Source organism: Triticum aestivum, chromosome 1D, assembly GCF_018294505.1.
Source record: "Triticum aestivum cultivar Chinese Spring chromosome 1D, IWGSC CS RefSeq v2.1, whole genome shotgun sequence".
Lineage (NCBI taxonomy): Eukaryota > Viridiplantae > Streptophyta > Magnoliopsida > Poales > Poaceae > Triticum > Triticum aestivum.
In genome coordinates this window covers 251,572,676-251,584,686 of record NC_057796.1, presented here as the reverse complement: position 1 = coordinate 251,584,686, position 12,011 = coordinate 251,572,676, and the positions used below count along the sequence as shown (strand labels likewise).

At 48.7% G+C, this 12,011-nt stretch overlaps 2 protein-coding genes and 1 pseudogene across 3 annotated transcripts; 2 read left to right on the top strand and 1 right to left on the bottom strand.

Annotated features, from left to right (window-relative positions):
* Positions 1-4,786: 4,786 nt before the first annotated feature.
* Positions 4,787-6,743, bottom strand: LOC123181276 (G patch domain-containing protein 11). 2 transcript variants are annotated; one of them, XM_044593535.1, is made up of 4 exons: positions 6,559-6,743; positions 6,377-6,430; positions 5,651-5,773; positions 4,787-5,144 (listed from the first exon to the last, which is right to left on the bottom strand). In XM_044593535.1, the coding sequence occupies exons 1-4, from the start codon at positions 6,592-6,594 to the stop codon at positions 5,010-5,012; spliced, it is 348 nt and encodes a 115-aa protein (XP_044449470.1). In that variant the 5' UTR covers positions 6,595-6,743; the 3' UTR covers positions 4,787-5,009. The 2 variants fall into 2 exon arrangements, with proteins under 2 accessions (XP_044449470.1, XP_044449471.1); XM_044593536.1 differs by having other exon boundaries at positions 4,787-5,141.
* A 133-nt stretch (positions 6,744-6,876) lies between these two features.
* On the top strand, positions 6,877-7,574 carry LOC123181274 (ubiquitin-40S ribosomal protein S27a-2-like). The gene has a single exon (XM_044593534.1). The coding sequence runs from the start codon at positions 6,951-6,953 to the stop codon at positions 7,437-7,439; it is 489 nt and encodes a 162-aa protein (XP_044449469.1). The 5' UTR covers positions 6,877-6,950; the 3' UTR covers positions 7,440-7,574.
* Positions 7,575-10,386: 2,812 nt separating this feature from the next.
* On the top strand, positions 10,387-11,461 carry LOC123181275 (ubiquitin-40S ribosomal protein S27a-2-like; annotated as a pseudogene).
* Positions 11,462-12,011: the final 550 nt, after the last annotated feature.

The window sequence follows — 12,011 nt, the reverse complement described above, 5'->3', positions numbered from 1 at the left end:
CCTGCAAAAACAAGTTAGACGTCCTCTAATTTCTTGTTGCAAGTTTTACGTGGCTGCTACGGGCTTAGCAAGAACCGTTCTTACCTACGCATCAAACCACAACGATTTTTCGTCAAGTGTGTTGTTTTAACCTTCAACAAAGATCGGGCGTAGTCACTGATAACCCACAAGTGTAGGGGATCGCAACAGCTTTCGAGGGTAGAGTATTCAACCCAAATTTATTGATTCGACACAAGGGGAGACAAAGAATATTCTCAAGTATTAGCAGCTGAGTTGTCAATTCAACCACACCTGGATAACTTAATATCTGCAGCAAAGTATTTAGTAGCAAAGTAATATGATAGTAGTGATAACGGTGACAAAAGAGTAATGAAATCAAAAGTAATATTTTTGGTGTTTTGTAGTGATTGTAACAGTAGCAACGGGAAAGTAAATAAGCGTAAACCAGTAGATGGAAAACTCGTAGGCATTGGATCGGTGATGGATAATTATGCCGGATGCGGTTCATCATGTAACAGTCATAACATAGGGTGACACAGAACTAGCTCCAATTCATCAATGTAATGTAGGCATGTATTCCGAATATAATCATACGTGCTTATGGAAAATAACTTGCATGACATCTTTTGTCCTACCCTCCCGTGGCAGCGGGGTCCTAATGGAAACTAAGGGATATTAAGGCCTCCTTTTAATAGAGAACCGGAACAAAGCATTAGCACATAGTGAATACATGAACTCCTCAAACTACGGTCATCACCGGGAGTGGTCCCGATTATTGTCACTTCGGGGTTGCCGGATCATAACACATAGTAGGTGACTATAGACTTGCAAGATAGGATCAAGAACTCACATATATTCATGAAAACATAATAGGTTCAGATCTGAAATCATGGCACTCGGGCCCTAGTGACAAGCATTAAGCATAGCAAAGTCATAGCAACATCAATCTCAGAACATAGTGGATACTAGGGATCAAACCCTAACAAAACTAACTCGATTACATGATAGATATCATCCAACCCATCACCGTCCAACAAGCCTACGATGGAATTACTCACGCACGGCGGAGAGCATCATGAAATTGGTGATGGAGGATGGTTGATGATGACGACGGCGACGAATCCCCCTCTCCGGAGCCCCGAACGGACTCCAGATCAGCCCTCCAGAGAGGTTTTAGGGCTTGGCGGCGGCTCTGTATCGTAAAACGCGATGATTTCTTCTCCTTCATTTTTTTCTCCCCGAAAGCAAATATATAGAGTCGGAGTTGGCGTCGGGGGAGCTCCAGGGGGCCCACGAGGTAGGGGGCGCGCCCTAGGGGGGGCGCCCCCACCCTCGTGGACAGGGTGTGGGCCCCCTGGTCTTCATCTTAGGCAAGGATTTTTATTTTATTTTTAACTAGAAGTTCTGTGGAGTTTCAGGTCATTCCGAGAACTTTTGTTTTCTGCACATAAAACAACATCATGGCAATTCTGCTGAAAACAGCGTCAGTCCGGGTTAGTTCCATTCAAATCATGCAAGTTAGAGTCCAAAACAAGGGCAAAAGTGTTTGGAAAAGTAGATACGACGGAGACATATCAGTCACACTCGATTCAACTAAAGTTGGAGAAACAGACACCCACTAGCCACCTGTGTGCAAAGCACGGCGGTAGAACCAGTCTCATGAACGCGGTCATGTAATGTCGGTCTGGGCCGCTTCATCCAACAATACCGCCGAATCAAAGTATGACATGCTGGTAAGTAGTATGACTATTATCGCCCAGAACTCTTTGTGTTCTACTCATGCAAATAACATCTACGCATAGACCTGGCTCTGATGCCATTGTTGGGGAACGTAGTATTTCAAAAAAAATCCTACGATCACGCAAGATCTATCTAGGAGAAGCATAGCAACGAGCGGGGAGAGTGTGTCCACGTACCCTCATAGACCGAAAGTGGAAGCGTTAAGTAATGCGGTTGATGTAGTCGAATGTCTTCGCGATCCAACCGATCAAGTACCGAACGCACGGCACCTCCGCGATCTGCACACGTTCAGCTCGGGGACGTCCCTCGAAATTCTAGATCCAGCTGAGGCCGAGGGAGAGTTTTGTCAGCATGACGGCGTGTTGACGGTGATGATGAAGTTACCAACGCAGGGCTTCGCCTAAGCACTACAACAATATGACCGAGGTGGAAATCTGTGGAGGGGGGCACCGCACACGGCTAAGAAATCAACTTGTGTGTCTATGGGGTGCCCCCCTCCCCCGTATATAAAGGAGCAGAGGAGGGGGCCGGCTGGCCTCATGGGGCGCGCCCCAAGGGGGGGGAATCCTACTCCTACTAGGAGTAGGTTCCCCCCTTTCCTAGTCCAACTAGGAGGGGGAAGGAAGGGGAAGAGGGAGAGAAGGAAAAGGGGGGCCGGCCCCCTCCCCAATTCGGATTGGGCTTGGGGGGCGTGCGCCCTCCACTTGGCCGCCTCCTCCTCTCTTCCACTAAGGCCCATGAAGGCCCATTGACCCCCCGAGGGGTTGCGGTAACCCCCCGGTACTCCGGTAAATACTCAATACACCTCAGAACCATTCCGGTGTCCGAATATAGTCATCCAATATATCAATCTTTATGTCTTGACCATTTCGAGACTCCTCGTCATGTCCGTGATCTCATCCGGGACTCCGAACTATCTTCGGTACATCAAAACACATAAACTCATAATACCGATCGTCATCAAACGTTAAGCATGCGGACCCTGCGGGTTCGAGAACTATGTAGACATGACCGAGACTCATCTGCGGTCAATAACCAATAGCGGAACCTGGATGCTCATATTGGCTCCTACATATTCTACGAAGATCTTTATCGGTCAAACCGCATAACAACATACGTTGTTCCCTTTGTCATCGGTATGTTACTTGCCCGAGATTCGATCGTCGGTATCATCATACCTAGTTCAATCTCATTATCGGCAAGTCTCTTTACTCGTTCCGTGATGCATCATCCCGCAACTAACTCATTAGTCATATTGCTTGCAAGGCTTATAGTGATGTGCATTACCGAGAGGGCCCAGAGATACCTCTCCGATGCACGGAGTGACAAATCCTAATCTCGATCTATGCCAACCCAACAAACACCTTCGAAGACACATGTAGAGCATCTTTATAATCACCCAGTTACGTTGTGACGTTTGATAGCACACAAGGTGTTCCTCCGGTATTCGGGAGTTGCATAATCTCATAGTCAGAGGAACATGTATAAGTCATGAAGAAAGCAATAGAAATAAAACTCAACGATCACAATGCTAAGCTAATGGTTGGGTCACACATCATTCTCTAATGATGTGACCCCGTTCATCAAACGACAACACATGTCTATGGTAAGGAAACATAACCATCTTTGATTAACGAGCTAGTCAAGTAGAGGCATACTAGGGACACTCTGTTTTATCTATGTATTCACACATGCACTAAGTTTCCGGTTAATACAATTCTAGCATGAATAATAAACATTTATCATGATATAAGGAAATATAAATAACCACTTTATTATTGCCTCTAGGGCATATGTCCTTCAGTGGGAGGCTCGCCTGCTGCAGGAGGCCAACTACCCGACGCCGTCTGACATGCACGCGTCGGGCGCATGGCGGCTGAGCATAGGCGGCATCCCCGTGCCCTCCGACGCGGAACGCCCCACCGAGATCGCGGCAATCCGGGCCAACCTACCGGAGCAAGCGTGGCAACAACCACGGTACACAGCGGACAACCATGCGTTGTGGACCGCGTACTTCCAGCGACGCCATGTTGAGCAGCTGGCGTCCACCAACGGCGGCCCGACGTAGAGGGGCGCCATAACTCGGAGGGCCGCCGTCAATGGCGGGGCGCCCGAGTGGACTCTCTCCGCCGTGCTCGCGCACATCGAGGGCGGCAACGAGCCGCGGCTGGAGTACCAGGCGCCGTTCTTCTCTCGCCGCCGCGGAAGCTCCTGGATGTCGAGGCGCATGGACACGCCGTCCTCGTCGTCCTCTAGTTCCCACTCCTCCGGGTCGGCGCGGGCGGCACTCCTCCCCGTCAAGCCCGAGCCGTAGGAGACGCTGCTCCGTCCGCGCAGCCGCGGCGGCAGCCATGTCATAAACGAGGGCGGCCGCGTCCCTTCCCCTCTCCGCGGCCACATGCGCCTGGTCAAGCCGAAGAAGGAGCCGGCGGCGACCATAGTGAAGTATGAGCACGAGGACATGGCCGCCGACCTCGAGAGCGGCCTCGCCTGGTCGTGCGCGGACTACATGGCGCAGGAGATGGAGCACCAGCGCCGTGCTCTGGAAGAAATCGCCGAGCAGCGCCATGGCCGCGACGAGGGCGGCGTCATCGTGCTCTCTAACAGCGACGATGAGGTCACTGTGCTGAGCCAGCCGGTCCACAGCGGCGATCCAGGGCAGGGCTGCAGCAAGGACGCCCCGAAGGACGGGCTGCCGAGCGACGGCGACGACAACACCGTCTTCTACAACCTCCTCGGCATGAACTAGGAGTAGTTTTACGTTTTTATCTACGTAAATTCACCTAAATATCAATGAAATCACCTATATTTCATCCAAATTAACTGAATTTTGTCGACTTTGGGCTTTTTAAATTTTTTTTGGCCGATGCCGTTGTGGTCGCGGCTTTTTATTTTTTTTTGGCCAATGCCGTTGTGGTCGCGGCTAGGAATCAGTTTCCCCCACGCCGAAATTGTCGCCGGCAAGGCCCCAAGAGACGCTATTGTTCGCCTACAAGCGCCGTTGGGGGGCCGAACGGCTGGAGATGCTCTAATATTACCCCAGCTGTAGTAAAAACCCAAGTGACATTTTCTTCAATGAAAGAACGTCTGTTACAAGTTACAACATATCTCTGCAGGGCACAAACATCTACAACTGAATAAATGTAACACTTGGAAGAGAACAAAGACAGAAAGAGTGAACAGCACTTGCAAACTGCAAAAGCATCGATAAGCTGTACAATGGCATTATCAGTTGATGCCAACGGGTGCAACGCTGTCAGGTTTGTTGTTTATACATTATCAGGCCAAAATTCCCTGAAGAAAGCAATTTCGAATTCCCTCTCTTGTGCTTTCTTCTCCTCTTCCTGCATCTTCCGTATCCTCTTTGCGGCCAACTTTGCCTTCTTCGTTACCGGCGCATCCTGCTGACAATAGCAACATATTTGTGGCATTAAGTCAGATCATTGATGAAAAGGGAAAGTCAGATCAGTGATGACTACAAGTATGCTGGTTCGAGATGCAGAAAGGTACAAAGGACACATCAGTATTATCTTCTAAACCTTACAAATATTCTGCTGAAAGAAATTGATGAGCATCCAATATAACGTGTTACGTTTGTTTAATTTAACTATATATAAACACATACACTTTTTTCAACAGTACCACGCAAAGAATCTGTAATCAGTAAATAGTACTCCCTCTGTTCACTATTATAAGATGTTTTTGATATTTCAATATGGCTACATATGGATTGAAATGAGTAAACAAACACATTAAAACATGTCTATATACATCCGATTCAGAAAAAAGGTTAGAACATCTTATAATAGTGAATGGAGGGGAGTAGTAATTTTTTTTTGTGAATTCGGCAGAACCTATGGACTACAACAAAACAGTTCTGGAATCAAGTCAACAAGAATGCTTTGCTCACCTTGGGTCTTCTACTAGGAGCTGTTTCAACATCATCCTCAACCTTTGGCTTTGGCTTTGGTTCTTTGGAACCTAAACCGCGTTTGTTGTTCTTGACACGAGTTTCTACTGGTTCCAAACGCCCCTGTTTCATGACAGTTTGGACAAGTGAGTACACAAACAGAAATAATCCAGGAGTAGCTAGGCAACTATAAGTAACAAGCTGGCTCCTTCCAAGTGTGTAATCACAACTTGTTATATAGCAGACGGCCAACCGTGCATTTGTTTATTTTAAAACCCATGGATGTGTTCAGTTATACAGTTACTCCTGAGCTTGTGAAGTGAACAAGATTATACAAGAAGCGAAGGTAAGTTGTTTATAGTTAACAAATTCAAGTATTTAGCTTTATTTGTCCGACTGTGATCATTACCCAGAAACCAAACTAATTTCAGCACGCCCTTTATCATTTTGTGAAGTCCACAATATGAGCCAATTTGATTCGCAGTGATCCCAAAGACCAGTAATAAGACACTTACAACACTTGGAGAAACACAGAACAATTTGATTCACAAAATGGATCATATAATCTAGTACCAAGAATAGAAAAACAAGAAGAACTAAGCCTCGCTTAGGGAGTACCATGCTACAACTAACACAATTATCCCTAAAACTAACATACGGATTGGGTGAAAATGGGCAGATGAGATCTTGATCGGGGAGAAGAGAAAAGAGAATAGAGACACGGACCTGCTCCTGCGCACCGAGGCCGGTGCCCTCCTTCCACCCGGACTTCTTCAGCAGCTGCAGCAACCCAAGAACACACGACCATCAGGCTCACGCAAGGCAACAAAGCATCAAACCCTAATCCTCCGCGAGGGGAGGGAGGGAAGGATGGATGGGCAGCAGAAGAAACCAAGCGAGGGACGGACCTGGAAGCCGATGTTAGAGGAGCCGATGGACGACATCGCCTCTCTCACCGGGCGAACGCGGCGCCCCTCTGCCTCCGCTCGCCGCGCGCTTCTCCGGCTCTCTCTCCTCTCCTCGTTCCAGGCGTCGCGTGCGCCGCTTTGGTTTTACTTCTCTGGTCTGGTCTCCGTCTCACGGGTCCTTGCCGTGTCCGGCTCGTTCACGAGTCGGTTCAGACCCGCTCGATCACAGGCGTCCGTCGCGTATCGGACGGCCAATCAAACGAACCAGGCTTACATATAACCCCATCCCCCAGGGGCCGCGACACCGTCAACCAACCAGACTCTCGAATCCCAATCCACGCCGCCGCAGCCGCCGACGCAACAGGTGGTAAATCTCGGCGAGCGAGGGCGAGATGCAGATCTTTGTGAAGACGCTGACGGGGAAGACGATCACGCTGGAGGTGGAGTCGTCGGACACGATCGACAACGTCAAGGCCAAGATCCAGGACAAGGAGGGGATCCCGCCGGACCAGCAGCGGCTCATCTTCGCCGGGAAGCAGCTGGAGGACGGGCGCACGCTGGCCGACTACAACATCCAGAAGGAGTCGACGCTGCACCTGGTCCTCCGCCTCCGCGGCGGCGCCAAGAAGCGCAAGAAGAAGACCTACTCGACGCCCAAGAAGGTCAAGCACGAGCGCGAGAAGACCCCGCTCGCCGTGCTCGGCTACTACAGGGTGGACGACGCGACGGGCAAGGTGGAGAGGCTGCGCAAGGAGTGCCCCAACCCGGACTGCGGCGCCGGGACCTTCATGGCGGCGCACGCCGACCGCCACGCCTGCGGCAAGTGCGGCCTCACCTACGCCTACGCCGAGGCCCAGAGCCCAGAGATCGACAGTGATTGATCAGGTGGTGTGATTCGATGACGGAGTTGGATTCGCGCCATGGATTCAGTGTACGTCTGGTAATGAATTTTTCAAAGAACAATTATTCTGGATAATTTTCTCAATTAGTCATCAGTAAGCATGTTTTAGTCTGAATTGGAATGTGCTTTGGTATGCATCATGACCTGATTGGCTGACACTTACTATGGTCGGAGGGACTAGTAGGCAGGCTTGAGAATGGAGCGGTAATCAGAGGCCCGGCAAGACCAAATCGTGAGAATCCACCGGCTGGAATTCGATCTAAGAGCAACTCCAAGGCGGCAACCCATTTCGCGCGCCGATTGTTTGAGTCGCGGCGGACAAAGCTTGCGCAACGCGTCGACCCATTCTCAAAACACGTCAGTGCGGACCAATTTTCGGCCCAAATTTAGGCCTGAATTATGTCGGCGCGGACATGAAACAGACGCGCTGCCCGTCCTCTCGGTGTCCACCGTGTCCCCACGTGGTGGCTGGTCAACTACCTTCCGCGTCTTTATTAATAACAACTGTAGACCACGAGCCCATGCGTCAGCGACGGCGGACGGCCCTTTTTAATCGGACGCGGCTAGGGAGCGGCCGACTGCTCCTAGCATCCCCTGGCAGCCGGCCAGAACAAGAAACTTTTGGTTCTCCTTGACAAAAAGGGAAACTTGTCGGCCCAGGCTACAACCTGCTCTCCCCATCTAGTCCCTCCCTCACCTCACTTGCTTCCTCAAAACCTCCCCTTCTCCTGAGCATACCAAAAACCCCCGTGTACCCATCTTCTTCTCCATCAAGTTAGGTTTCTCCCTTCCCAAGATCCAGAAAGCCAGATCCAAATTGACAGACAAAACTCAGAACAAAAGGCAAAAACACACAAAGAAGGTCAGATTTGCTCAACTCTTCCATCTAAAATCAGAAACAAGCATCTGTTGTGGTTATTTCTTAAGCAAAAAATCCCAGGGTTTTAGGCAAAAACTGCTGCAGTTTTTAAGCAATAGAAAGCATGGTTATTTCGTGCAAAAAACTGTGGTTCGTATCAGTAACTATATGATCTGGGCAAAGCACTGATACTAATAACCCTAGTGTAGGCAACTTGTCTGATTTTTTTAGGCAACTATCATGACTGTGTTAAGCAACTGATGGGCAATCAGTGTAGCTATAACTTAGCAACCTTAGTAACTACGGGTGCCGGTGAACTAAACAAAAAACCCTAGTCTTTTAAGCAACTTCTCTGCTTGTTTTAGGCAACTAGTGTGGTGGTTTGAAGCAAAACTGGTAAAATTTGGTGCAAAAAAAGAGAAATCATGGTAGATGTCAAGTATTGATAAATACTATGCGCAACTTGTGTGTTCAGAATCAAAAGGAAAAAACATAGGTACGATGTGAAATACCAAAAAAATTGTAAACGAACATTACTTTGGAGAATGGACTAAACATTGCCTCGGAGAATTGACTGAACATTGCTTCCTATCAATTGTACTCCCCGGGAAGAAATTTAGGTTGCTCCTGCAAAGAAGGGTTCATCCACAAAAGAAACACAGGAAAAACACATGAACCCTTGGGGTCTCCAACGCGTTAAGATAGTTCAACAAGAAAAAAGAAGAGGCTAGAAACACAGGTGGTTATGATGTTACTGGTACGAATTTACATACAAACAAAGTACTAAACATGAAGAATATGTCACCCCAGCTACTTCTAGTACTGGTATATAAATTTTCTGGGACATACAATAAGCTACTCTCGAAGTCACTAATATTGGCTTTTCCTGTCGATGCTAAAAACACTTTGAAAAGAAAACATCCTTTCCCATGAAAAAAGCTTGCTTCATCAGGCCTTGAAAACGCACGAAATTAGATGTATCTTGCAGGCATTTAGAAAAAGCAAAATAACATAAATTGATCATTAAACTACTAAAAAATCATCTTCTCATGTAGGCAACTACTGACAGTAGTTGCCTAAAGCAATCATAGGAAACTGCTGTATTGATAGCAGTTGCCTGAAACAAATCATAGGCAACTACTGTAAAAGTACAGTCATTTAGAAACCATGGCTACTGCCCATATACTTCAAAAAGAAACTTGAATATACTAGTTTGTAACAACTTGTGTCACTTTTTCATGTTGATTACGTGATTAAAGGAAATCATATACTTGTTGTTACAAAAAATGTTGCCTAGGGACAGTGTGTTAGTTGCTTGCCTCATCCAACTAAACTTCTCGCTTCTCTGGTTTGAAAAAATGTGTAGGATGGAGATGATTGACCTAAATGAGCTGCCAGAAGACAATAACCCTGGATTGCAAATTCCTGGCAGCAATAATATTGGAGATCCTGCATTTTACACACAGCAGAGCATCCACCCAGGTGATGCTGAGCATGCTGAGTTCGTTGCAGAATCTCCTAATCCTATGGTCACGCAAAATGTTGGCAAACCCGTGCCAGAAACAATGGATACGGGTGGGCACTCCCTTTTTTTGACGGGAAGGCCTACTGGCTATTAAAATCAAATAATGCTTACATCATCCGCTAAGAATTTAACTAGGAAATCAGGGGGTCATCCACCCAAACCGAAGGGGGATTAAGACGACCCCATGTAGCTAACTCATGAGAAACTACATTCGACTCCCTATTACAATGCTCAATAGTCACCTTCCCGAACTCTTTCAGAGTATTCCTGCAATTTTCAAGTACAGGAGCTGCCACCATAGTGTGTCCTTCATTAAGCTTCAGAGCTTCTACCACGGTGATATTATCCATTCTCACCATGATATTAGAGCAACCAACGGCCTGACACAATTTTAAACCCTCAAGGAGTGCTGCTGCCTGTGCGGCTGACGGGTGGGCACTCCCTTAATGCTGGGGGAGGCGCGGGTGGTAGAACTAACCCTGGAACATAAGCAGCTGAGACAGATGCGCGCACCCTTGATGACACAGGTGCTGCAGGTGATACTGTAGGGACTATTGGAAATGCATTGACATGCTTGCGAGGTGAGAACGATGATGAAGCTTGGTCACAACCTAGGGAACCTTACATTGGCATGAGGTTCGACACTTTGTAAGGCGCCAAAGAACACTACAATGTGTATGCTTTACAACTTGGGTTTTCAATCAAGATGAACACATCAAGGAGGGTTGTTGATACTGGTGAGTTGATAAAGTAGCAGTTTGTTTGCAAGAAGTTTCGGAAATCAGTTCAGACCCGCTCGATCACAGGCGTCCGTCGCGTATCGGATGACCAATCAAACGAACCAGGCTTACATATAACCTCATCCCCCAGGGGCCGACACCGTTAACCAACCAAACTCTCAAATCCCAATCCACGCCGCCGCCGAAGCAACAGGTCGTAAATCTCGGCGAGCGAAGGCGAGATGCAGATCTTCGTGAAGACGCTGACGGGGAAGACGATCATGCTGGAGGTGGAGTCGTCGGACATGATTGACAACGTGAAGGCCAATTTCCAGGACAAGGAGGGGATCCCGCCGTACCAGCAGCGGCTCATCTTCGCCGGGAAGCAGTTGGAGGACGGGCGCACGCTGGCCGGCTACAACATCCCGAAGGAGTCGACGCCGCACCTGGTCCTCCGCCTCCGCGGCGGCGCCAAGAAGCACAAGAAGAAGACCTACTCGACGCCCAAGAAGGTCAAGCACGAGCACGAGAAGACCCCGCTCGCCGTGCTGGGCTACTACAGGGTGGACGACGCGACGGGCAAGGTCGAGAGGCTGCGCAAGGAGTGCCCCAACCCGGACCGCGGCGCCGGGACCTTCATGGCGGCGCACGGCAACCGCCACGCGTGCGTGCGGCCTCACCTACGCCTACTCAGAGGCCCAGAGCCCAGAGATCGACAGTGATTGATCAGGTGGTGTGATTCGATGACGGAGTTGGATTAGCACCATGGATTCGTGTACGTATGGTATTGATTTTTATTGTGGTTAGAACAATTATTCTAGATATTGTTCTCAGTTACTTCCTCTGTCCTACTATAATATAAGACGCCAACGATACTCGTAAATTTATTGTAATAACATCGAGCGAGGGAGTAGATGTGATCAATAATCACAAGTGGGCATGTTTTTAGTGTGAATTGAACCTTATTGGCTGGGGTGCTGGTGTGCCTCTTAAGCGGTCAGGTGCATTGAAGGCCTTGTACAATGGTGGGTGCTTATGCCAGGTGCTTACAGAAAAAAGACTAGTGTTGCGTCGTAAATAAACGTGGTCTCGCAATGCAGAGGCGCCAATTAGAGGTGCTTCGGTTGTGTTAACGTTGGCGTAGCAGCAGGCCTGGCACCCGTTCTCTCCAACGTTGGGATGCTACACAACTAAAGTAATGCTCGCAGCCCAGCTCCTCCACTAAAATAACGCTCACTCACTCAGCTCCCTCCTCGCGCCATCCTCTCATCGCCTTATGTATCCTGACTGCACACAATACTCCCCAAATCACACTAGCGGCAACTCCTTAACAGCGCCCATTTAGAAGCACAGCCTCGCCCCCTTCCTCCGCTGCTCCCATGGCGCGACTTCTTCCTCAAGCTGCCCGGCGCTGCTTCGTCGGTGGTGCAGCCGCGGGAGTCCAATTGG